At 48.4% G+C, this 27433-nt stretch overlaps 1 protein-coding gene across 1 annotated transcript in view; it reads left to right on the plus strand.

Annotated features, from left to right (window-relative positions):
• Window positions 1-27433, plus strand: part of MDN1 (midasin AAA ATPase 1) — a 2221312-nt gene that overhangs the window by 476975 nt on the left and 1716904 nt on the right. Inside the window, exon 25 of the mRNA XM_078648266.1 lies at window positions 15521-15729. Coding sequence (XP_078504392.1) covers window positions 15521-15729 — 209 coding nt within the window. The remainder of the gene's footprint in view (window positions 1-15520; window positions 15730-27433) is intronic.

Below are 27433 nucleotides of genomic sequence, written 5' to 3' on the forward strand. Positions count from 1 at the left end.
TTCATAACGGGGGTCCACTCTAACCTGTGTATAGCCTGGGGCCAGACCCATAAAACGATGTTGGCATGAATCTGAACTTTTCTGCGATAATACCCACCCTTGGGGTCCAAGCTAGAAATATTAAAGGAGGAATTTCTTATTAGGGACTGCATCTCATCGAGGTATTATCGGTGTGATTGTACCATGTATGGTATTCCCCCAAATCTTGAATGGAAGGGGCATTCAATTTTTTTAGATGTAGCCAATCCAAAGCAAGTAGTTTTACAAATCTTAGAGTTCAGAAACATGTGGTTAGGGATGAGACATGCACGATGCAAAGCTTCAGTGCCTTGCACTTGCCAGCTTTTAGAACCGCAAACAGATTTAAAATAAATTGTATCTTTCCATACCGCATAGCCCCCTATAGATAATTGATCGATAAAGGACTTTGAATACAGTAATTTAGTGTGGGTGAGTCTACCTTTGGAAGAGGACTTTGCAGTCATTTTAAAATAAAAGGCTTCAGGATTGGTTTGATTGAAATCAGTAAAATATGTAAACTTTTTCAAGAGTTTTCGAGCTGCCTTCAATGGAAGCTGGGCAAATATCCCATTGTGTATAATTAACCATATTTCTAAATGTATTTGCTTTATGTACGAAATGATGGCCATAGTGCTGGTAACAGAACAAGTCTGCATAATTTGCAGAATCTAAGTACAAATCTTCAGCATCAAACGCAGCTTAATATTTCAAATCAGAAAAAGAGCCCCTACGGCCTGGACATCCCAATCATCAGAGCGTATATTTTGTTTAACAACATCCCCCATTGAAACACAAAGTACATTGGGGACTTTATTAACCTCTGTTGGGCTATGAATTTGATATTTTACAGCATCACATACAATTCCGTGTAACACAGGCCAAGCAGTGATGTTGACAAACGTCTGGTCATGCTTCATGATGTGGGACAAGGAGTGGGGTTATGGTATTGCGATTTTTATAGCGCAACAGCTGCCCCAGCAAAGGGGTGTCCCGGCGCTTTAGCTGGCAACAGAAAATACCAAAACACAACTAAACAAGTACAGAGGGAGAAACCAGGGAACTATAATGGGCCAGAAGGAAAGAGGAATGTTTTAATGGCTCTCCTAAAAACATACAAGTCCTCAAGGGCACGAATATGAGCAGGTAGTGAGTTCCAGAGCTTGGCCGCGAGGTAGCGGAAAGATCGACCTCCAGCCCGAGAGCGTTTGACCCGTGGAACTATCCCCAGATTTTGGCCCAATGACCTTAAGGAACGGGAAGGAACATAAATGGTAAGAAGATTCGCCAAAATCAGGGGGGAGGACAATTTGAGAATTTTAAAAGAGGCAGAGAGTCTTAAACTCAATCCTTTGAGCCATAGGTAGCCAATGGAGCTTATAAATGGTAGCCTTCGCCGAGCAGAACCTGGGTAGGCCCACCAGGGCTCTAGCCGCAGCGTTCTGTACACGTTGCATCCGAATGATTTCTGCCTGATTGGCCCCCAGCAGAAGTGAACTTGCATTATCTAATCGCGAGAGTATGGCAGCCTGGATTATCAGCTGTCTGGTTGGGGCGTCAAAAAATCTCAGGGCTGGCCTAAGCTCACGCAAAATACCAAAACAGGTAGCGGCTACTTTTTTGGTGTGTCCGCAGAAACTAAGAGCAGGATCCAACCAGACACCCACATTTTTCACCTCAGACACTGGAATGGGGGTTGGGCCTAGCTCAGAAGGCCACCATTGATCGCCCTAGAGGTTGCTGTGTTTGCCCACGATTAAAACCTGTTTTTTTTGCATTGAGCTGCAAACAATTCGCCGTCATCCAGCCAGCCACTCCTATGAAACCCTCTCTGAACCTGGAAGCCCCGGAGTCGGCGCCCCCGCTAAGGGCAACCGCCAGCTTTGTGTCGTCAGCGTAGGAAACCATATTCAGGCCCCACTGCTTGGTGACCGCAGCCAGCGGCTGAACATATAGGTTGAACAACGTGGGGCTGAGTGCTGACCCTTGAGGTACTCCCTGCTCGATGGAATAGGGTTTGGACTCAAATGGGGGAATAGCAACCCGGAAGGTGCGATCAGATAGAAAAGATTGAAACCAATCCAGTGCCCTCCCTGAGACACCTGCTTCTCCTAGGCGACGCAACAGTATCGTGTGTGAAACCGTGTCAAACGCAGCACTGAGGCCAAGTAACACCAGTGCCGCAGTCTGACCGGAATCCAACACGGTACGAAGATGTTCCGTCATAGCAAGGAGAGCTGTCTCGGTGCTATGACCAGGCCGAAACCCGTTTTGGCAGGGGTCAAGGATATTGGCAATTTGAAGATGTTTAGACAGGGTCTCATTCACATGGGCCTCAGCAACCTTAGCGACCCAAGGGAGAAGAGAAATTGGACGATAGTTCTCCAGTTTAAGTGGGTCTAGCACCGGTTTCTTTAATAGAGGCGTGACATATGCCTGTTTCCATTTAGTGGGAACTATTCCAGAGGAGATTGAAAGGTTAATAAGATCACGTATAGGAGGAAGACACATAGCAGCCGACACTCTCATCTGCCAAAGTTCCATCAATTAACCAATTTGTAGATCTTACTTTAACATAATGTCCATTCACTAGACAAAAAATAAAACTACAAATCCAATCGACATGAACAAAAAAATTGAGATGAGCACCAACCAGATGTAAGTCCTATGGGGAATAAAAAAAATTCTTTTAAACCAAACAGCAAAAATGGAAATTTTTGACCGGGCACTCGATGTTGTAGAGTTAAAGTCAAATGAAAAACGTGACTGGTCAACTGCACTTGTCTGCACACCAGGCAACAACACATCTGTGGGATAGGTATACTCAGTATCTTAATGGGGATAACCAGCCGGTGGATTCAATAATGGATTAGTAACTGTATGCATCTCGATGGCAATGTCAGGCCTGATGGTATTTGCCAAGGCCAAAACAGAATTTCTCAGAATTGCTGTACAAGAGACCGCTGGAGTCATACTAATAAGAGTCGGTCACTCGTAATTTGACATTGACAATGGAGATGTACCTGTTATCCTTGCGACCAGGAAGTGGAGGAAAAATGACTGTTCTTGTACCCTGGACGCCAAGCACAGGAACTGGTTCACAATAAGAGGGGCTGAACTCCTTCATGTTCTTCACCTTCTCACGAACCAGGTCACCGACTCGAGGTAGCCAGCCAACTAGCTGAATCTGAAGTGTAGCATCAGATGTGATGGGCAAGTGTCCTTTGCAAGACTGTCACAAGTGTCTTGTAGGTTCTGTATTACAGCAGAATGATGATCTGCGTTAAAGGGTGTAGCTGAGGCCATGTCGAGACCCACAAGGTCCGCGACAAACATTTTTATGCCAAAGAGCATTTCGTATAGGGGTCCGCCCTCCCAGAGACCTTCTAGGGGAATTATTAAGTGCATGTTGAGCGCTATACAGATGGGCGAACTAGTTTCTGCCAGTACCTAAAACCCTGGCTGTCAAGGATTGCTTTAAGTCACGGTTCATCCGCTCCACAACAGAATGGTATGGAGACGAAAATTTGAGCTGCACCCCTAAAGATCTCATGGCTTCCTTGTATGCCTTGGAGGCGAACGCTGGACCCTGGTCCGAATGGAGGATGCAACATGCAAAAAATCACACTAAGACACGCAAATCCCTGATGACAGTTCGAGCATCAGCACTGCGTTGTGGCCAGAGCCATAGAAAGCGTGTGCACGAATCCAGTTCAACTTTGCTGAATTTATACGCAGTATCTGAGGAGAATAGACCGCAGTGATCTAAATAAACACACCCAAGTGGTTTATTAGATATGTACAGCTGTGTTTGGGGTGGACGCGCAGCAATTGAAGGTTTAATCTGCTGGCAAATGTCACAAGTAAGGACATAATCACGCATCTGTTTGTACAATCCGCGCCACTAGTAACATTGCTGCAAGATAGTGACAGTCGCTGAGACGCCTGCATGAGCCGAGGCCATGCCCTTGTGAGCGGCTGTTATCAAGGAGAGCCTGCGATCCACGTTGGGAATCAATCTGTCACCAACGTCGTTAATTCTCACATAGGGAACTTTATCAGGACTTAAATGATAGGAGTATTTAGAAGGGAAACCTCTAGGGTAATTACCTCCCTTCTCTGTTGCAGCAATGGCTGCCAAGATGTCATCATCAATCTTACTTTTGGACCTTGTAACTGCTGCTACTACAGAAGTTGCCACTGCTCTCTTTGCTGCTTCGTCAGCAAGACTGTTACCAACAGCGTGTACTCCTACGCGCTGGTGACCAAGAGTATGAATTACATTCACGAGAGGCAGACATTCTTTAAGTTCTGCAACTCGAACCCATAGCATTTTGTGTTTAATTGTGGTACCTTTGTAATCACAATATTCATTCTGAGTCCAAAAGAATAAATTGTCGTTGATAGTCTAAACACAGTAGTAAGAGTCACTTACAATAAGAGTAGTCACACGGGGATCAGCAAACCCTAGTGCAAGCACCAGAGCATGTAGCTCTGCCAACTGGGCGTTACAGTCCCCTAATGTCTGGCTGTGCACGACATCGGACTTGAACTTGCCATTCACCGTGGTACCCACCACTATTGCACAGGCTGCTAAATAAGCATGGTTAGATTCCGTCGCGGTTGCACCGAACCACCAGTGTATATGATACAATGGTAATCCTCAAGCGAGCGCAAAGACAAAGGAGCCGGATGAACAAATTTATACTGTAAGTACTCCTGAGTCTGCAATGAGGAATCCTAGATAAATGTGACATCCGGAGACGTCAAGGATGTTGCCCACTGTATCCAACGTGGATGCAAAGCTTTCAAATTTGGTACACTGGCTTTCGCCACTGCCTCAAGGGTAGGATACGGTGTAACAACCAACATGTGTTTTCCCTGCGACAGTGCTCTCTTTTAGAATCGCCATCTGCACTGCAGTCAAAACTTTTTTGACAGAAAAATAGGGCATTTCAGCCAAAGTGTACAAGTGTGACTTGTAAGCAATAGGGGCTGTTTCTCCTTCATTAAACGTCAAGTATGTGAAACCCACTGTGCCTGACACAATTCTTATTACCAGGTTTGTGTGGTTATCACGTGTCAGTAAGTATTTAGATTCAAGAGGATCAGACTGCAACGATTGCAGTATAGCTGAATGTTCTGGCAGCCAGCAGGATTTGGTAAAAGTTGGTTGTATCAAGGCATATAGCAGCTTGATACGCTGGGCATAATCGGGAATGCAAGTACGCGCAAAATTTAAAAAATCCAGTAAAGATTGTAGTTTTTTCAGAGTTGGAGCGCGCAACTGTGCGCACTTATACAGGAAGTGAGATGCTAAACCTCAACCTTCATTGTTGAGCTCATAGCCCAGGAATAACACTGTGTACTCTACAATGTGCGATATTGCAAAGTTAAATTTGTAACGAAGTCCGCAAACATAACAATGATGCTGTCAATGCTACACAGATGTTGCCATAATTCTTCGTCTGTGAGATAAATATCATCAACATACGAACACATATCAGGTTTGATTCTCTCCAACAGAGAACACGTGCGGCAAAGACGCCCCGGCTGTTTTTATAGCCGGTGGCTAATCTTTCAAACTGTCTTTGTTTGTCGCCAGAAGTGAAAGCTGTCTATTGACTACTAAGAGAGGACAGGTTATGGCTAAAAAAGCCATTGAATATGTCAAGTGTGGTCTTAAACCTTTTTCTCACGAGACTATCAACCAGGGCAGAACTGTGAGTATTCTGTACCACGCAGGTCCGACAATGAGAGTTCAAATGCAATCCAATCCAATACTAGGCGGTATGACACATCCGGTTTGGTTACAGTGAAAAGAGAATTATTCATGGGTGACGCACACCGTTGTTGCTCGGTAGGGGCCGTTATTCAGAGGCTGCACTGGCTTCCGATCGATAAGCGGATCCAGTTTAAAGCTCTCTTTCTATCGTTTAAAATCTTAAAAGTTGGTAGCCCGGTGGTGCTGGGCAATCTCCTGACCCCGTATGTGCCCCACCGACAGTTGCGATCGCTGGGACAACACATGGTGGCTGTCCCGCGGTTCAAACTCTGCCGGATAGGAGGACTTCATTCCGGTACCTGGCAGCCAAGCTGTGGAATTCTCTGTCAGTACATCTCCGCGAGATGGACGAACTGTTTACTTTTCGTAAGGCTGTCAAAACCCTCCTTTTCCCTTCAATTTAACTCATGGGCCTAGCTATTTCTGCGAAGACTTCTGGGGCTGAATTGTGTTTTTCAGATTTGGTAGCGCCGGGACGCCCCTTCGCTGGGGCAGCCGTGCGCTTTAGAAAACCTACTAACATAACATAACATGTTTCAGTCACACCTGGATATTCCAATTGATCCAGGATTTCTGCAACAGGAGCTTTCGCTTCTCGCCTCATGGGATATTGGGGTTGAGGCTGTGGCATAGACCCCAATGGAATCTCATGTCTGGGTGAAAGTTTTTCCCATCCGACTTGAGTACGGTACAAAGCCGGTGCAAGCACTTTAACCCACTCTTCTGCAAAATTCTGCGGCTGCTCCTTCGGCACAGTGTGTGCAAAACTAGGGAGGATTACCTCCTCCCCTCTTGGAGCGGCCAAAACGAAAGGTGGGGGCAATTCTTCCTCAGCTAACAAAATGTCATATGTAGAGTTCAGATTTTCCCAAAAAATCCCTTTTATCTTACGTTGTATGTCACCTTCAATTAAAGGGACTATTTCATATAGTCTGTCGGGGGAGCTACTCTAGTGTCAGCAGTCTCTACTGTGATGAATGTGTTACTTGCTATCGGTACGGACGCAGTGCTAGCCGCCCTACTGTAACCTCCGCTGCGCTATCTAGCAGCATTAGTGCCCATGTCAGGTTCCGAAGCTGAGTTCTCACTATCCGTGGCATACCTTGCGGTTAACGCAGCAACTTTCCCATACTTTAACAGTTTTTGTTGGTGACTCCGTGTTGTGCCACGGAAAAGTTTCTCCGAAAACTGTCGTCAGCGCACCGGGAGGGACTTATATGACCTCGCTGATGTCACGTACGTGGACGTCGTCAGGGAGGGGTCGTGTGACACCGTCCCCCAGCGCGCAGAGGTGGTGCTGCTGCTGCAAAAAACTCCGGATCCAGTCTGACGCTTGGGGATATTTCTAAGTTATGGAATCTGCAGCTAGACAACGTCTCTACCAGATAGATCTTTACTGAAGATAAGTAACTCGTACAACAAGTAACTTACCATCTGATAGAGACATCTAGTCACAGATTACTTAGCTTAGAATTATCCCCAGGCGTCAGACTGGCTCCGGAAAATCTTTGCAGCAGCACCTCTGTGTGCCGGGGAATGGCATCACACGACCCCGCCCTGACGTCGTCCACGGATGGGACGTCAGCAAGGTCATATAAGTCCCTCCCGGGGTGCTGACGTCAGTTTACTTCTTTTCCACGTGCTACTCGGATCCGGAGTAAGCGGTTCCTCTGGCCTGTTTTCAGGCCTATTTGACGCTTCGTGTCTGGAACAGTGTGTGATGCCTTCGGGCTTTAAAACGCCTGCCTCCTGTTCGCGGCAAATGTCCGCGACAGAACCACACCTTATCTGCATGTGGTGTCTGGGCAAACACAACGACTCGACGGATTGTGACGCCTGCCAACAACTCAAGTTGAAGTCCCGGCAGGAGCGCCGGATGAAGCTACTTTCAGCTCGCCTGTCCCGGTCGGAGTCATCACGGCCCCCGGCCTCCTCTTCGGCGACAGGTCCCGGTGGCAGTGGGTTCAGTTTGCGGCGTTGGTCGCGGTCTGGTTCCCGTGTGCATTGCTCGCCCCTTCCTGGTAAGTCCCGGCGCATGTCACCGAGGTCCTCGACCTCCCTTCCTTCTGTTGTCGGGGGCTCTAGTTCCCGGATTTCTCAGAACGTGCGCCCCCAGGAATCGTCCCTCCCCTATCTGCCTTTTCCTGGCACAGGGGTGACTCGGACCCAGATGGCGACCTATGCCGCGGCCCTACACGCCTCCCTTTGGGTCCCCTCCTCTCCCTGGGGTGTCCTCGGACCCTCTGCTACGTGCGGGGTCTCCGGCAGACTCGCCGGTGGGTTTGCCCCGGCACCGACTGAGCCCCTTGCCTCTAGGGATGATGGAGATATGGCGTTGTCAGGGTATGGCCCCGCTGGGTCCCCCTCTTCGACACATAGTACACTTACCGCACGGCATAGTCCTGTGGGGCTCCCTGTGGCGTCGTAGGTGGTTGCTGGTGCTCACAGCTTGGCTCCGAGCCCACCTCGGCCTTCCGGACAGGCGGCTACCTTTTCAGAGATCGAGCCAGTGCCGGTTCAGCGCCGTAGGCTTGCCTCCCCGCTCTGTTCCTTACTTCGGAGTCGGAGCCTGTTGTGGTTGAGGCTGAGTCAGTGCCGGGCTGGCGCCGTAGACTTGCCCCCCCGGCTCCGGCACCAATTCTTTCTTCGGAACCGGAGCCTCATGAGGCAGAGTCGGTGCTGGACGAGGACGCCCTGGTGCCGTCTCGACGCCGGATCATTGTCCCCTCTCCGGAGGCTTCCTGGGGGAGTTCGGCATCACCCCGACGTCCGTTGACGCCGGATCTGTCCTTGCCTCTCCCCCCTTGGAATTTGTTGCTCCGGCGGACTATGTGCCTCCTCAGTAGCCCCATCAGGTCCTTCATTCGTCAATGGGGCTTCCTTCATTTGGACATTGGTCTCATCCTCCGTTCATCGGACAACCCCCTTGGGGTGGGAGGCTCAGTTTACAGTTCTCACCCACGGATGAGTTACTGTCCCCTCCTCGGAGGGCTACCAAGGCTGGTGCGGCATTTATAAGAGTTGTTTCCTTAGCCACCAGCATTCTGAGTATGCAGCCCCCTTCAGTTCCCCTGCCTGTTGACCCTCTGTTGGCTGTCCTCCACCACGGTACGGGGAATGTTGAGCCGCTTCTGCCTTTCGAAGCTTCTCTTTATGATGCCCTTTTGGGCACCTGGGCTCAGCTGGCGTCGGGTGACCCGGTGGCTCGTTCTGTCATCCATCGCCCTGCTCCAAACGATCCAGTTTGCTTATTTGTTCTTCCAGATGTTCAGGAGCTTGTTCTGCAAGCTGCTTTTCCTTATTTGCCTCAGCTGCCTGTTCCTCCCTCCCGGGAGTCCAGATGGCAGGAGTTGTGGGGTTGTAATATTTTTGCCTTCACTAGTGCAGCTCTTCGCTCACTCAATACAGTGTGTGTCTTGGCTCGGGCTACTTCTGCCGTTTGGGACTCTGCAGAGTCTCTTCTATCTTCCACCTCTGGTTGCACTACGACGCCATGCTTGGTTGAGGGATGGCGTCTTCCCGGAGAATATCCGGAAACACCTTGTTGACCTGCCCTTTGATGGGGTTCTTTTGTTTGATACCCACGCTGATTCAGCAGTTAAGCGCCTCCTTATGGGCTTTCGCTCTCCCCCATAGGTCTCTACTTAGCAGGTCTCAGGTTGTCATATCCTGGGGTGGTTACCCTTTCATTTAGCGTCCACCAGTTGGACTATGCGCTTTTGGGCTGGCAGTAAGCCTACTGTGGCGGTGTTCCACAGGTTGTATGTGCTCTGTCCTCTGACTGTTGTTTTCCCCTAAGAGGTGTTCGCCTGTTTTTCTTGAGGGCATGATATACTCCAGGTGGGGAACCTGTATGCTATTGTGTGGCAGGCGTGGAGCTCCCTTTGGGCTCTCTACGTCTACTGACGCCATTATCTTACCGTTGGACGGTTTTCAGTGTTGTGCCTTCTGGCGCTGCCTCCTACACGCCACAGGTCTCGCCTTGCTTGAGCCCTGCGTGTGTGCCTCATTCTACTCTTCTAGAGGTTTTTTCCTTGTATAACTCTTTTCACTGTATTTCAACATGCTTCAAAATGAGGCTGCCTCCTGCCATGGGTGCATTAGGTGGGTTCCTCCTATAGCGCCCACAGCGGCGTGGTATCGGGACTCTCCCCTTTAAATATGTATATATACCCACGGATTGACCGTTGGGTATCCCTTTTTACACACCTCCACCTCTCTTCGCTTCTGCTAGGTCTGGTCCTATATCCCATTTTTTCGGGATATAGGACCTCGTTCTGCACGGCGGTGTTTTTTCTTAGCACTTTTATAGTGCACTTTGGTGCCTTTTTCTGCATCTTCTGCAATGGGGGTTCCTAGGGTTTTGCTCCCTGGGGTGGACCTCTGCTTCTGGATGCTCTTTTCTTGGGGCTCTTGCCTGCCCCGTACATGTATTGCACAGTCCCGCTCTTCTGTGGGGGTGCATTTCCCCTCTGGGTCGGAGGTTGTGGTCTGGAGATCTGATAATGTTCTCAACAGCTATGTGTGTTCTTCGTCATGGTACCTACAGGCACCTTTGGTGCCTCGGATGCCACACCCTTCGGATGTGTCTTTTTCCTTTGGGTGTCACCCTAATCTGTGTCTGGTGTGCCTGTGGAACAGCTCCTCTGATGGATTTCGTCCCAGGTGTTGCGCCCTGCGTCTCTGTCTCCGTGGGTGCTTTCTCCCCTTGGCCTTCAAACTGCCTTGTCGGGCAGTCCTATACTCATCTTAGCTACGCCACCTTGTTGTTTCCGTAGCTGTCTACGTGCATGTTCTCGTTGTGGTCCGCCGCAGTGTGCTTCAGCGTGGTGCTGTCCACCCCTGTCGCCTTCATGTGAAGTGTGCACTTGGCGTGTCTTATGTTCCCGACTGCACTACTGAGACGTTGCTCAGTTCCTGCCTCTTGCCCTTCGCTTCCTGAAATGCTGCCTGTCTGGCTTCCCTTGTGTGGGCTCACCTGGTAGGCTCTGGTTACGTCCCTCCATGTTGTCCTCTAGCTTTCGTTGGTGTCAACTTAGTGCACCATGGAGCTCTGGGAGTAGTTCTTTGTTATGAACTCTCTCTTACATTCTGGGATATGGCTTAGTGCTGTTTCCACATCTCATACTCAAACGGGTATGGTCTCGCCCCATTTTGGCAGTCTTGTGCTACCTTGCCTCCCATTGTCTTTTGCTCTCCGAGCTGCTTGGGTTGCTTACTGGCTGTACTGTCACAGCTTTCCCCATAGTCCGTCACTCTGTGGCCGGCTTAGTACTATCGGGCACTTTCTGATTCTTCTGTCGCAGACCCATCTCCCCCTTGGGGTATGGCTGTGGTATCTAAGTTAAGGAATGTGAGAAAGTGCCATCTTTCTTGCATGGTATGCCCCCACTTTTTGCTGAATTGCTGATGCGCTTTGACTGAGTGTGCCCTGGTCTCCTGCCAATCAGGTGCCCAGAGCCTATGTTCCTTCCCTAAAACTGTATTGAAGCTAAAACCCAATTGGCATCTCTGGCCACATGTCAGCCCCTGGTAAATGGTACCATGGGTACCCAGGGCATTGTGACCAGAGAAGACCCCTAACGGCTGTAGCACTTCAGCACCCTGACACACACACACACACTGCCTTTGCAGGCTGAGTGTCCTGGTGCAGAACTAAACAAAGAGTCGACATGGCACACATCCCTGTGTGCCATGCCCACAACCCCACTGCCCTGGCATACATCAATCACCCCTCTAGCTGGGTGCCCTATGCCAGTGGCGTGGGCACAGGTGCATGAGCCCTGTGCCCCTACAGTACCCAGGGCCATTCCTGTACACTGTATATACAGTGATGCCATTAAGAGTATATGGTGCTGGTAGGTTGTCATTAAGAACTCCACAACACCATAATGGTTGCACTGAAGATTGACAAGTTTGATATCAAACTTCTCAGCACATTAAACCCACACTGATGCTAGTGTGGGATTTAATGTAAAATGCACTACAGAGTGCATCTTAGAGATGCCCCCTGAAACCTAACCTACAATCCACGTCTTGTCTGAGAGGCTGCCTAGGCTGCCACACAGCAGACCTGTTGCTGGACCCCTGGGTGGAGAGCCCCCCTCTCTCCTGGGCTTGCAACAATGCACATCCTGGGCGAGGTGCTAGGTCTCCTCCCCCAGGATGGGCAGGGGGAAACTTTAAAGGCATGCCGCCTTTGTGAGCTTCTCCAGGCCACTTGTACTCAGCAACAGGCCCCCACCAGTTCTGCCCCCCACTCTGGCGGGAAGACTGGCGGAAACCCTGCGTCAGGAAAGGGGGTGTGCCAGCCTGTGCCAACTCCACCACTCAGGTGGAGGAGACGAGGTGAAGCACGGCTCCGGGCTACTGCCATCTTGAGGATGGGGAGACCAACCCACTCACAGCTAGGCCCCTGCCCCCCCACCCACAGGAGAGGAGCAGGTTAGGGGGTGTACCCACCCCAGGACAGGGACCTATTGGTCCCTGCCCTCACCCTACCTGTAACGCCCCTAGATTTAGTATTTAGGGGCATCCTGAACCTTCCTTCCTCAGAACCCCATACGAAAACAAGAAAGAAGATCAAGAAGAAGACCCGACGTGCAGCTGCTAACAAAAGGACGACACCAACTGATTTGGCCCCAGCCCTACAGGCCCGTCGATCCTTGAACCTGCTCCTGCTAAATCCCGGCGACTCCTGCTAGCAGCAACCTTGAAACCCACGGAGGACCTGCCTGCCTTGACCCTCTGCAAGACTAGGACTCCCATGAGCAGTGGTTCTGCTCCAACAGCAATACCCCAGGTGCCAGCCAGGAACCGCGACTCCATCACACTCTGCATCCGCCAAGCCCGGCCTGTGCCCGAGTGACCCAAGACCACGAGGACGTCCCCCCGGCAACTGGGACCAGAAGTCTAGTGCCCAAAGACCCTCCTCGACGAACCAGACGCCGCCTGCAGCCTCACAACCAGGAACCCCTCCAACCGCGACCAGCTGAGGGTAAGATTTCCCGACGTCAAAAGACACCCTGCACCCGTCGCCCCACGGCCACCTGTGCCCAACTCCTGGGTGCTTAGCTATGCTCCAAGACCCCAACTTACCTCTCGAAGTGTTGGTCGCCCCTGAAGAATCTCTGTCCCCGAGCCTGCAGCCTTTTTCCACTTTTTAAGATCTTCATTGAATAACATTGAGTGCCCGACTGCTCAAAAGCACCCTGCACCCAGCCGCCCGAGTGCCCTTGGCAGTGCAACCTTTGCCCTATTCTAATTCACCATTTGCCCTGAGAAAGTGACCAGGAGCCCAGCTCCCACAGCTAGCCAGCAGCCACCAACCAAAGGCCCCCTGCCTCTCATTGGATAACATTGGGCCTAACTACCTCTGCACCCGGCTGACCCTGTGCAGCTGAGGGTGTACCAACTGTACCTACCTGACCCTGGGAGACCCCTGAGTCTATGCCCAGAACCTTGACTCTGCCAGTCAAGTACTTACCTAAAAGCTGATAATTCACTTTTCTTCCATAGGCTAACATTGACTGGTTTCACTCAGAATTTCTTCTAAGTGTGGAGTTTGGCAAATTTAAAATATTCACCTAAAATCAGCCGAACAACGAATTCCGACGTACTCACCTTTTATCAGGAGAGACCTCAGTGCTGCATCTTTTAGCACAGCACAAACCCTGAAAAGTAATTTTAACCGTACTTACCAGTAACCTGAATGTTCTTCCATAGGAAACCCTTGACTGTTTTTCTGTGAAATTTCTTCCAAGTGTCAATTTTTGCAAACTACAAATATTCTTTAATAATCGTACCAACTACCAAAACGTAATTGCTTAACTGCTTTAGATAGATGTCCCAGTGCTGAACCTAGGAGTCCAGTACTGGATAACAAAAGTAACGTGAACCTACTTTACCTTCAACTTGAATTTCCTTCCATAGGATAACATTCGTAATTTAAACTGAAAAAGTTTCTAAGTGTCAACTTTTAAAATACAATAATAGTCCTTAAAAATCACTACTATAACCAAAACGTTTTTGCTTAACTGTTTACAGCTCATGTCCCAAGACTGAATCCAGGATCCAGTCATGTGGTCAGAAAAGTAATCTACAAAGTAATTAATTGAATTTAACTGAAAATTCCCATTGAGCTCAATGTTGCATTGTGTTTGAAATTGTGTTGCCTACTGCAACAAACTGTTACTATTGTATTCAAAATGACTATTGCCTATTTAAAAAGTATTTAACTGAAGTAATCTATGCTGAGAAAGTATATTTTAATACCTTGTTGGTTCTAAAAAAAATACCTATATCTTTTGATACAAAACAATTGGCCTAGAGTTCAGTTCTTGAGTGTGTGAAACCTTTTGCTGACTGTGTACAACAAATGCTTTGCACTGTCCTCTGGTACTGCCTTACTGCTCGACCAAGCTACCACTTTGGAGAGTAAGGCTATATCTAGTTTTAGCCTCTGCCATACTTCTGGAGACTTTGGACTCTGTGCACACAGTACCTCACTTTGGTTCAGTATATACAGAGCCACTTTCTTACAAGGAATCTGCGACTAGATGTCTCTATCAGATGTAGGAGTTACTTACCTTCAGTAACGATGTATCTGGTAGAGACGTTGTCTAGCTGCAGATTCCTTAACGCCCACCCATCCTCCCCGTTCTGCGAGGACCTTGCCAGGTGGGTTTCTCCACTTCCCTCTTTCAGTTGCCATTGGTTTTTCTCTCACGGGTGCTCACATTGTTGCTCCCAATTGAGAATTGCCATACGCGGCTAACTCCCTCCAAGGAGCTTCTTTCTTGTAAAATGGTGCCTTTTGATTCACCTTCATCAGGAGATTAATCTTTTTCGTCTTTCTTCTCCTTCTTTCTCACAGCTTTGTCAGTTCTATGTAGACCGTGTCTGATTCTGTCTTTTACGATGGTGTCTTGCACCATCCTCCTTTTTTCACAGATTTTTCATCCTTTGCATACTGTTCCCATTCTTTCACAGTTTTTGTTGGTGGCACCGCGTTGTGCCGTGAAAAGTTTCTTCGAAGAAAACTGATGTCGGTGCGCTGGGAGGGACTTATATGACCTCGCTGATGTCACATACGTGGACGACGTCAGGGTGGGATCCTATGGCGCCGGCGCGCAGAGGTGCTGCTGCAAAAAAAATTACGGATCCAGTCTGACGGTTCGGGATATTCTAAGTTAAGGAATCTGCGGCTAGGCAATGTCTCCACCAGATACATCGTTACGGAAGTTAAGTAACTCGTACTTCCCTGCCAGTGCAGGAGAGCTTTGTAAAGTTTCTGGATCTAGTCTGCACCTGGGTATATTTATCAGGAGAGGAATGTGGAGGTAAATAGAAAATCACACAGTTTTACCAAAGTTAAGTAACATTTTTTTTTTTTTATTCTGATTAGAAACCGTTTTTTTTATACGAATTACCCATTGCTTGCAAATATAATGGCTCTTGACACACTTATTTAGGTGGATACATTTATTAAAAAACAAGGCCACAATTTTTTTTTTTACCCATGTGAAATAGTCTCAAACTGCATCTCTTATCGTTTGTGTTTAACTTTCTATACTAATTATACCATGTTTGAAAATTATAGATAAATACATGCTGGAGTTAAATTACAATATTAGGTGCTATTGGTTTTCATAGCCACTTATTAGGATTAGTTTCAAAATTTTCAGAAATGTATTAACCTGCTCTTTTTTCATCTAGGAGTACTTATTGATGCAATGAGGAAGGGCTATTGGATTATTTTGGATGAGTTGAATTTGGCTCCTACAGATGTCCTCGAAGCCCTAAATAGGTTGCTTGATGATAATCGGGAGTTGTTCGTTACAGAAACGCAAGAAGTTGTCAAAGCACATCCCAGATTCATGCTCTTTGCTACGCAGAATCCACCAGGAGCTTATGGAGGCAGGAAGGTTTGTTGAATAGTTTGGTCCTTTGCATGTAGATAATTTAACATACCATACAATGCTTTTTAACCATATGACCTTCTTTTCTATTTTTCAAAAAAGTATGAAGGCTTTTAGCTGTAATGCTTTTTAGATTGTTGATTGCATGTTTTAGCCTCTGTTGCAGACTGACTTCTTATAGATTTGGAGCGGGAGTTCTTTGTAGCTTGAAATTAATTTAATCTTAATGTATATTTTCTAGAGTTTGCTAACTGTCTAAAATAAGTCCCAATTTTGTGCACTAATATAATATTGGGCATCGCAGATGTACATTTCCTGTGCATTGCACCTTTATGGAAGTGTATGTTGTGATTGCAGACATTTTTCACTCAGTCCGCATCCAGAAACGTTTAACCGTTATATCATGCCTAGACCAAAATTAATTCCAGAGTCCTGTAGGGATTTTTTGCGCCCTTAATGGAGCACAGCCAACCGATTTGAGGCAAGATCAGCAATTCTTTTTAGATTAACAGAGCACATAAAGAGACAGGTGATAGCATGGGTAGTCCTTGTCCTTCATTGCTACTCATACACACCTTCCACTATCCCTGGAAAGACTGACTGAGGACCATCAGTCTGTCTTACGGCGCAACTACAAGACCCTTTGGCCAAAGGGGCTATCGAGAGTGTGCTTGCACCAGAAGTATTTCCCATGGTTGTTCCCCTTTCTTTCAGGTGCCACAGAAGAACGGAGGTCTTAGTCCTATTTTAGACCTGCAGCCTTAACACCTTCCTCCTGAAGAAAATATTCAACATCACACTGGCCCATGGCCTGTCTGTCCTCTACCCCAAAGACTGGATGGTTGTATTGGATGTGCAGGACACCTATTTCCATATACCCATTCTGCAGGCCCATCGGCGCTACATGCTGTTTGTGTTGGGGCACACGCATTTTTATTTCGCTGTGTTTCCCTTGGGTGTCAGTAGTGCCTCTTGGGTGTTCACGAAAGTGAAGGCGGTAGTAGCAACGCATCTTCAGAGGACGAGAATACAAGTCTTCTCCTACCTTGACGACTGTCTGTTGAAGGCAGGCAGCTGACACTCACCTCCACACTATAGCCAACCTCCTGTCATTTTTGGTGTTCACTATAATTGTGCAAAAGTCACACCAGACTCCTTCTCAGACTCTCCCCTTCATTGGAGCCACTCTGGAAACGATTCGGTTTTGTGCCTTTTCCCTGGAAAGGAGAGTTCTAGACTTTCAGTCCATGATCCCAATCTTTGATCCTCTGTTCTGGGTTTCAGGGAGGTCGACTCAGATATTGCTGGGACGATAGCCAAGCACACCAGGTGGCACATGCAGTCTCGGCAGTGGAATCTGAGGTTTCAGTGGGTCCAACATCAAGACACCTCTCCATCTACTTTCAGATATCAGAGGGCACTGGGAAAGACCTGCAGTGGTGGTTACTGGACCAAGCTTGAATCAGTAGCAGACTCCTATCCCTACCCTATCCAGAGCTGTCAGTGGTGGCCGATGCAGCACCACTTCTGGGGCCACCTGGGAGAGGTGGAAATCAGAGGTCTCTAGTGTCTGACGGATGCCAAGCTTCATATCAAGCTCCTGGAGCTGCAGGCCATCCTCTTAGCATTGAAAGCCTTCCTTCTGTCCATCTGGGGGAAGCTGGTCAAGGTGCTTAGGACACTACCACCACCATTTGGTATTGCAGCAAGCAGGGCACATTGGGGTCCTGGGGCCTTGCCAGAAGGCAGTACGCCTCTGGAAATTGCTGGACCACCAAAGAATCTTCCTGGTGGTGAACTTCTTGGCAGAATCTTTCAGTGCCAGGGTAGCCAAACTCCGCCTTCGAGGCCTAGCAGATCACAAGTGGCAGTCACACCCAGAGGTGGCACAAGGCCTCTTCCTTGAATGGGGAGACTTTTGACTTTATCTGTTCACTATGTCTGTAGTTCTGTGTGTTGGAGTTTCCAGGAGTGGAACTCAGACTCCTGTGTGCCTTGCCGCCAAAACCTCTTTCGCCCCAAGTTCTGAAGATCATCAGTACCGACTAAGCACAAGTCATCCTAGAGGCCCAGGATTGGGCACGGAGAGTATGGTAGCAAAGCTCATGGGCTTGGACATTTGTTCTGACTGCTCATCCGCGTTGTCACACGATTGGGACAGGGTTTCACACACAGGCCTTCGCGATCTCCACCTTTTGCTTGTAGGTTGAGCGGGCAACAGCTGAACACCTCCAACGTTTCTCCAGAGGTAGTGGATGTCATCTTTGCAGCTAGGTGTACCTCAACAAAAATTGTATACTCCTGTTGTTGGGGCAAGTTTGTGGTTTGATGCTGCACACGCCAGATTTCCCCATGCGGGCCAAGTTAACAGATCTTTTTCTTTCATCTTCAAGGCTTTGCTTTTAGGTACACTTAAATTGTAACATTTGGCTTTTTCAGGCTCTTTAAAGTAGCCAGACCAGCCTCATTATTTAAATCACAGATAGGTTGATGCATTTTTGAAAAGCTTACAACACTTGTTTCCTTCATCTTCATTTAGCATGACCTTAATTTGACCGTCCTATGTAGAAAAGGACCTCTTTTGGTGTGACCCGCTCCTCCAACTTTTGATGCTGCTGGTTTTTCGACTCTGTAGTGCACTGAGCCCTGAAGTCCAGGCCCCAGTGCATATTCTTTGACCCCCAAAATGTGTACAATAGGCTAATACCCAATTGGCTTATTTAACTTGCATACAAGTCCCTAGTATATGGTATCTGAGGTGTCCAGGGCTAATAAGTTAAATCTTAGGAGTGGATTAGCCAATTGCACACATTCTTTAGTGGTGGTTGCTGACGGACTAGAAAAGGCAGCTTCAGCTTTTGTGGCTCTGCTGCTATAACAGAATGTCAGCCAGCTGACTCTCGGAGGTCCTCTTCTGACTGGTGTTCGGGGTCGACTTTTCCAAGAGTAAGGCACCACAGGCACAGTCCTCGCTTTGTTAGCCCAAGGATCAGCAGGTGCAGTCCAGCCTCTCTTACCAGGTGGAGAGAACAGGAAACAGCAGGGCAGTCCTCCTTTGGTCCTCCATCTCTCTCTGAGGTCAGGGGCACTGTGGGGTGCCAGGGGTGCCATATATATTCCCAGAAAGATCCCTAAGAGGAGGTAGCATTTACCAGCGAGTGGACTACTTGGTGATTTGGAGGGCCGTAATGTCATAAGAGACGCTACCACAAAATATAAGAAGCAATTCAAAGGGAGGAAAAGGACCGTAGATCATCACAGGAAAACCACAGAGTTAGAGAAGGAGGGGAGAAAAGTAACAGCAGATCAGCACAGGAGAAGAGAACTGGGAGTTAGAGAAGGAGGGGTGGAAGACAACAGATCAGCACAGGAAGTGGGCAATTAGGAAGGAGAGGAAACAGTTGGTTGAAAAAAGGCAGTAAGGAAGAGAACTGCAGGTAATCAGAAGAGGACATTTTAGGTAGGAGGGAAGGAAGTGAATAGAAGATCAGCACAGGAGAAGAGGACGGGAGTTAGAGCAGAAGGCGGGAGGGAGAGGACTATAGATTAGATTAGCAAGTGTTGCCAACTTCGCTCTGTCACTTAAGTTTGGTTTGTTCCTCTAATGTGATTTACAGCTAGTAATTTGTTTTCCTGCCAGTCTATTGGTCTTCCATCCTTCCGAGGTTGGTATATGAAGTACGGTTAAAATCTGGTAATAGCAATGACTAATTACTGCACTTATAAACAGCAGAAAAGTGGCGAAACCATGCAGGTCGCAAATGTGTTTTTTAAACATTACAGCTATGTTGTGTGCTTTGCCGTTGGTGTATGCGTATGAATTTGTTTGTAGTTCATTCTGTAGTAGGCATGACATTTAATATGGGCACTAAAAGCACAATGGTGTGTATCGATTTTGTATCCTGCATAAGTCTTGGTGTACTCAGTTTACACTAACCTAAATTTATTGACTGTGTGTGAGAAAGTGCCCTCTTTCTGCATGGATGCCCCCACTTCTTGATGAATTCCTGATGTAGTTTGACTGAGTGTGCCCTGGGGGAGTTGAGGTGAAGAATAACTCTGTCCATGCCATCTTGAAGATGGGGGGGACTTGGCTTACCAGGGACAGATTCATGCCCCCCGAACGACTGGAGGGTGGCATAATAGGAGGTGATCCCACCCCAGGGAAGGGACCCATTGATCCCTGCTTCTTACCTACCTGTAACACCCCTTAATCTAGTATTTAGGGGCACCCCGAACCTTGCTTCCTCAGACAAGAACGTGCAACAAGAAGGAGGACCGAAAAGCCGCGCAGCACCTAACAAGAGGAAGACGGCCAGTGACTTGGCCGCAGCCCTACCGGCCTGTCTCCCCCTTGAACCTACTCCTGCGAAATCCCGGGGTGTCCTGCAGCCAGCAACCTCGAAATCCATTGGCGCGAGCTCGAGTAGGCAAACGCCACAAGGTCGTCATCCTGGGGATCCTGACCCTCTATCCGGCGACCCTTGACCTGCCTCAAGCCTCCAGCCGACGCCTGTAGCCTAAATCCAGAAGGCCCCCTTAACTGCGACCAGGAGCTGGTAAGAAGATCCGACCCCAAAAGGCACCCCTGCACCTGACCGCCCACGGCCTAGTGTGCCCAAACCGACGGTGCCTTATCGACCCTAGCTTCCCAACTTACCTGTCGAAGTGGTGGTCGCACCCAGAAGACCTTCGTCCCCAAGCCTGCAGTGTTTTTCCAAACTGGAGGTTCTCCATTGAAAACATTAGGGCGTCCGACGTCGAAACAGCACTCTGGACCCAGCGCCCTAGTGCTGCTGAGGGTGCACCTTTGGTGCTACTTTGTTTCCCCTTTTGCCCTGAGCTAAAGTGCAGGAGCTTTGCTCTCACAGCCAAGTGGACTGCTAATCAGCAGCCTGTTAGCGGAGGCCCCTTATCCCCCATTGGATAACATTGGGCCTCCGCACTCTGCACCCAGCCGCCCTAGTGCCGCTGAGGGTGTTACTAGAGTGCATTCTTAACCCTGGGGGACCCCTGAGTCTACCCTCAGAACCTCAACTCCCGCTACCAAATATTTACCTCAAAACTCATAACGCTATTTTCCTCTATGGGATAACATTGACTGATTTTCTGTGAAAGGTTTCTAAGTGTGGAGTTTGAGAAACTAAAGAAATTCTTTAAAATTGCATAATCTAATAAAAACTCTGTGTAAGCCTAGTAATCTCAAAAGTTACTTACCCTCTATTTTACTAAAAAGCCTATTCAAGTCTATGTACTGCATTTACTAAGTATTGCATTTCTCTGCATCCATACTGTAAATCAAACCAAAGTGCATATGCAATTACTTCTGTAAAGTATTTATTGCTTACCTGTGACAGGCTTGCTTGGTTCTACAAAATAAAACAACTAAAAGAATAATTTTAGACAAAAACAATTGGTCTGAAGTTCAGTCTTTGAGTGTGTGAATTCATTTGCTTGACTGAATGTGTACAACAAATGCTTAACCCTGTCCTCTGATACTGCCTTACTGCTCGACCACACTACCACAAATAGAGACTAATGTTCTATCTAACTTTCCCTCTGCCTACGTTTGGGGTTCCACTGGATTCTCTGCCCACTATACCTCACTTTGGTATAGTATATACAGAGCCAGCTTCCTACACTGTGCCCAAGATTAAGGATGCCTAGTCCTGTACAGGCATGCATTTTAAACAGCTTTGTCGAGTACTGCATTGGTTGCTATATATAGAACACAGTAATTTTTTCACCTCATGTCCTAATTATAGGTAAATCATTTCAAATATTTTTCTATAAAATCAAAACTCTCATTTCCAATATTTAACAAAATCCATATTACTATTATGTGTATGTCTAATGTTGTAAAGTTTGATGAGGCAGAGTTGGTAAAGTGTTCTGGGAGATGTTCTATGAAGATGCCCATGGTTTAAAATTTAGCAAAAAACTATTATTGTTCAACTTGACAAATTAACTACTATATTTTAAAGTTAATCTAATGTTCACTAAACTCCGCACTGGGGACGCAACAATATACTTAGGGGGTGTGCGTTCAAGTGACACAAGCCCCTGCAGCTCATGGGGGCCCTCTCTATGGATACCCTAGTGAATGAAAATGTCTGTTCGTGCAGATTACACACTGTGCATAGATGGCCACCTAGTGTTGGGCCCGGATGTTTGCGGTTTGTTTTTGTTATAGAACTGTCTTTGGAAGTCACAGGATAGGTGACTCCTCCTTTGGATCTTACTGTGCATGGGCATCAGCTCCATCCCCAGATAGTTTTTTTCCGCCACCGGGCTCGGATGTGTTTCCAGCGCTCCGTGTTGGAACCGAATTCCTTCGACGAGCAATCCTCACCAGCTTCCAGAATTTAGTTTCGAACGAGTTTCCAGTCGACGCTACTCTTCAACATCGAAGATTCCGGTTGTCGACGACGGCCTGCGGGCCTAACTAGGCCTTGACTCCAGCTCATGGAAAGGACGCCGTTTAAAAAGTGTCCTCCATGTGGGTCGAAGTTTCCTCACACCGACCTTCATGAGGTGTGTAACCTTTGCCTCTCCCCGGAGCACGAGGCCAGAGACTGTTCCGCTCATGCCTCCTTCCGCTCCAAGAAGACGATCCGGGACCGAAGAGCTAGGAGAACAATGGCTCGATCTTCAGCGCCGATTCCAGACGACATCTTCGCGGAGGGCGTCTATGCCGACCCTTCAGCAACTCCGAGGCAGGAGATTCCGAAGTCGAGGACATCACTCCAGCACAGCGGGTCATAAGTAAGACCGTCGATCCCGACCCTTCCTCGACACACCAAAAGAAGGCTCCGGTCACACCCTCACCCTCGGGTGCACACCGAGACACTGCTTCTACTGCCCCACCTTCGGGCCCGGCTAAGAAGCTAGCTAAGCCTTCCGGCGACTCGGGCTCGAGTCTGCCTCCCCACGGTGCCGGCGCACACCTACCGTCACCGAAAAAGACAACATCACCTACCACGCCGGCATCAAACCAATCGGCGCCGAAGCATACCGCTAGTCCCTCGGCACCGAAACATACCGCTAGTCCCTCGGCACCGAAACCCAGGTCGGAACCAAGCAAACAAGCTTCGGATTCAAAAAGACCACCGGATTCAAAAAGACCACCGGATTCAAAAAGACCACCGGAACCGAAAAGACCACCGGAACCGAAAAGACCACCGGAACCGAAAAGACCACCGGAACCGAAAAGACCACCGGAGCCGAAAAGACCACCGGAGCCGGAAAATGCATCGGAGCCGGAAAATGCATCGGAGCCGGAAAATGCATCGGAGCCGGAAAATGCATCGGAGCCGGAAAATGCATCGGAGCCGGAAAATGCATCGGAGCCGGAAAATGCATCGGAGCCGGAAAATGCATCGGAGCCGGAAAAAGCATCGGAGCCGGAAAAAGCATCGGAGCCGGAAAAAGCATCGGAGCCGGAAAAAGCATCGGAGCCGGAAAAAGCATCGGAGCCGGAAAAAGCATCGGAGCCGGAAAAAGCATCGGAGCCGGAAAAAGCATCGGAGCCGGAAAAAGCATCGGAGCCGGAAAAAGCATCGGAGCCGGAAAAAGCATCGGAGCCGGAAAAAGCATCGGAGCCGGAAAAAGCATCGGAGCCGGAAAAAGCATCGGAGCCGGAAAAAGCATCGGAGCCGGAAAAAGCATCGGAGCCGGAAAAAGCATCGGAGCCGGAAAAAGCATCGGAGCCGGAAAAAGCATCGGAGCCGGAAAAAGCATCGGAGCCGGAAAAAGCATCGGAGCCGGAAAAAGCATCGGAGCCGGAAAAAGCATCGGAGCCGGAAAAAGCATCGGAGCCGGAAAAAGCATCGGAGCCGGAAAAACCATCGGAACCGAAAAAGACTCCTGCTTCTCCTGTTAAAGACATTGCCAAAAGAAGCTACTTCGGTGCCGAAACCTCCTTCTGCACCACAAGATCGGCCTTCTGCAGAGGACTTATTTCACCCAGACCCTGCACAAAAGACTGGTTAAAGATCCAATCACTGGTCGATTAACTCGAAGTTAAAAAATAAATGACCACTAGATACACCTGCACCTGCTCTTCATCGGAAAAAGAAGGACATGGCTACCTCTCCTCTAAGAGTTCCCTCCCCTTCTCCCCCCACATATGCCATCACCACATGTGCCCCTACCACAACATTCCCCTCCATCCTCTATCATACCAGATGATGACAACAGGGATGAAAGCTCTGATGAAATAGGGGGTAATCCAGATGATCCATCTATTCTTCCAGGCTCACCCGACCCGTGGGATGATTACAACACCCCAGATATCCCAAATGTCCATCAGGACGACATATACCCCTCTAGGCCTTCCCCACCAGAAGACACTATGGGCTTCAATCAATTAGAATACAGAGCTGCGTAGTATCATGGGGTGGACATGCATACAGACCCTGTAGATGAAGACTTCCTAATGGATTCCTTTGATAATGCACAAAGGTCCTCATCCATTTTACCCATACTTAAAGGAGTGATTAAGCATGCTCCTGAAGTCTTTAAAGACCCAGTTAGAACTCGGGTCATAAACCCACGAATAGAGAAGAAATATAAAGCTGCCCCTTCAGACCCAGCGTATATTAAAGGCCCAGTACCACTAGACTCGTTTGTGGTTTCCAATGCACTCAAAAGAGCAAATTCACAAACATCAGGTGAATCTCCCCCACCAGATAAAAAGTCTAAGCTCTTTGACGCATCGGGGAAAAGAACTGCGTCTCAAGCCGCAAACATGTGGCGTATTGCCAATACACAAGCATTATTGGCAAGATATGACGGGGCACATTATGACGAATTAGATTCGTTAATGCAGCATCTCCCTGATAAGTACAAAGATAGAGCAAATGAGCTTATCCAAGAAGGGAAAAATATTACAAACACCTCCATTCGTTGTGCACTGCAGACACTGCCTCCGGAGCAGTTAACACCAGTGTTTTCTTGCGTAGACATGCCTGGCTACGCATATCAGGGTTCAAACCTGAAGTCCAAAGTGCTATACTTAGCCAAACCTTCGATAAGCAACACTTATTCGGACCCAACGTAGATATATCCCTTGAAAAAAATGAAAAAGGATACAGATACGGCCAAATCTATGGGAGCCCGGCAGTCGCAGGCTCCCAGACGTTCATTTTGCTGCTCATCTTACAGAGGAGTTACCAGGGGATACTCTTCAGACACACCTTCTACCTCGTACAAAGCCCCCCCACACAATCCACCTATGGTAGGGGCTACCAAAGGGGTGGTTAAAGAGGTAACAACAATAAGGGCAGAGGTAAAAAATAACGTCTCCCGCTCTGCCTCTACCCCTGCCCAATAACTCCCCTCCCCTTCCCCGCCTCATTCCACTCCTGTCGGGGGAAGACTACAACAACACCAGCCTGGGAATACATCACATCAGACAGGTGGGTGCTTCAAATAATTCAGTAACGTTACTCTCTCGAACTAACATCCACCCCCCCCCCCCCCCACCCCCCCCCCCCCCCAACATACCACCCAGGCAGCGTCCAATGTCACAGGAACATTTGTCACTGCTCAGTTAGGAAGTGATATCCCTCCTGCACAAAAATGCAATAGAAATAGTCCCAATACATCAACAAAACATAAGGGTATACTTTCTATATTTCCTAATCCCAAAGAAGGACGGATCTCTAAGACCTATTCTAGACCTCAGACCTCTAAACATTTACATAGTCAGATCATTTTCATATGGTCACACTCCAACAAGTCCTTCCCCTCCTGTTACAAAACAACTTCCTTGTCTCTCTAGATCTCAAGGACGCCTACTTTCACATTCCTATCCACACAGCGCACAGAAAATCTCAGATTTGTACTAGACTGGCAGCACTACCAGTTCAAAGTGCTCCCATTCGGAGTCACAACAGCACCAAGGGTGTTTACCAAATGCCTAGCAGTGGTAGCAGCACACTTAAGAAGACAGCATATTCACGTCTTCCCATACCTAGACGACTGGCTCATAAAAGCCAGCTCATACAGCCAGTGTGTACAACACACTCACGATACCATTCAACTGCTCCACAACTTGAGATTCACAGTAAATCACACCAAGTCACATCGGCAACCTTCGCACATACAACAATATCTCGGCGCTACAATAAACACACAACTAACACTAGCATATCCCTCTCCAGCCAAGATAACAAGTGTACAAGATCTCCTAACAAGATTCAAACTACAACACTCGCTTCCAGCTCAAGTGTTCATTCAGCTCATAGGAATAATGACATCTTGCATATTTATAGCACCTCACGCAAGACTGCAAATACGTCCACTTCAAGAGTGCCTAGCACGCCAATGGAACCAGGGCGTTGTCAATTAACAGACCTAGGGTTGGTAGACAGTCGGACTCCTCGCTCTCTGCAATGGTGCAGCACCAAAAACCTTTCAAAGGGCCGACCGTAAGTGACAGTTATCGGAGGCCTACTACCCCCGGTATGCACACGTACCTAACTGACTTGTGCTCACGTTGGGCACCTTGGTTTGGCTCCCGAGCCCGTTGGCTTGGGGACCTTATTGTTAAGGGGTTACATGTTTGCAAGACACTCTCACCTTGTAGCAGCACGTAACTGACTTGGTCACCCTGGTGATTCCCTCTACCACATCACACGTATGGTTATGGGGCCTCTTAATGTTTACCAATTGTGCACCTGGAATGTGCGGGGCATGGGATCGGTGCACAAACGCCATAGAATTTTGGATCAACTCAACCGCAGGGGGACACAGATTGCTTGCTTACAGGAGACACATTTGAACAATGCTGAAAACATTAAGCCACACAAGAAATGGTGAGGGCAGCTCTTCGCTACCTCCTATTCCGCGTTCTCCAGGGGGGCAGCGATTTGGCTCCGAAACTCTGTCCCTTTCCAGATGCTGGAACAGAGAATTGATCAGGAAGGACGTTGTGTGTTTGTGCGGGGACTGTTGGACGGGGATGCCATTGTATTTGGTTGTGTGTACTCACCGAACACAGGTCAAGCAGAGTTTTTGTCAGCTATGAATGGAGTACTTGCGGGTTGGGCTGATCACCGATGGATTATTGGGGGAGATTTTAATGCTGTGCTCGATGTTACACTGGATAGGTCACACCCCCCTTTGCAGGCTACTGAGAGCAGGAAGCAGGCAGACAGTCTAACACGGTGGGCTGTGGGTTGGGATTTGGCAGACGCATGGCGCAGCGCGCACCCACAGGAGAGAGAATGTTCGAGGCATGTGGGCTGCTAAATTCATATCTTAGCATTAGATCGCCGCCTAGTGTTGGGTCCGGATGATCGCACATTGTTGTCCTGGAAGAGTCTTCGAAGTATCCTGAGATAGGTGGCTCCTCCCCTGGACTACAGTGCGCATGGGCATCGGCTCCATCCCCAGATTGTTTTTTTCCGCCATTGGGTTCGGATGCGGTCTCGACTTCTCTCTGTCGGAACCGAGTAAAACTAACTTTTTAAGGCCAAAAGGCCTTGTATTTATAGCGTCGGTATTGTTTGCGCACGGTCTCGAGTTCTTCCGACTCTTGGAGTCGGATTCAGCGGAGTTTTTTCACTCTTCGGACATCGAGGCCTTCTCATCGCGACACGACCACGACTTTCCAGCATGGAGCGGAGTCCGTTTAAGTACTGTCCGCTCTGTGGGTCCAAGTACCCACATATAGACCTGCACCCGGTCTGTAACAAATGCCTTT

Source organism: Lissotriton helveticus, chromosome 6, assembly GCF_964261635.1.
Source record: "Lissotriton helveticus chromosome 6, aLisHel1.1, whole genome shotgun sequence".
Taxonomy (NCBI): Eukaryota; Metazoa; Chordata; class Amphibia; order Caudata; family Salamandridae; genus Lissotriton; species Lissotriton helveticus.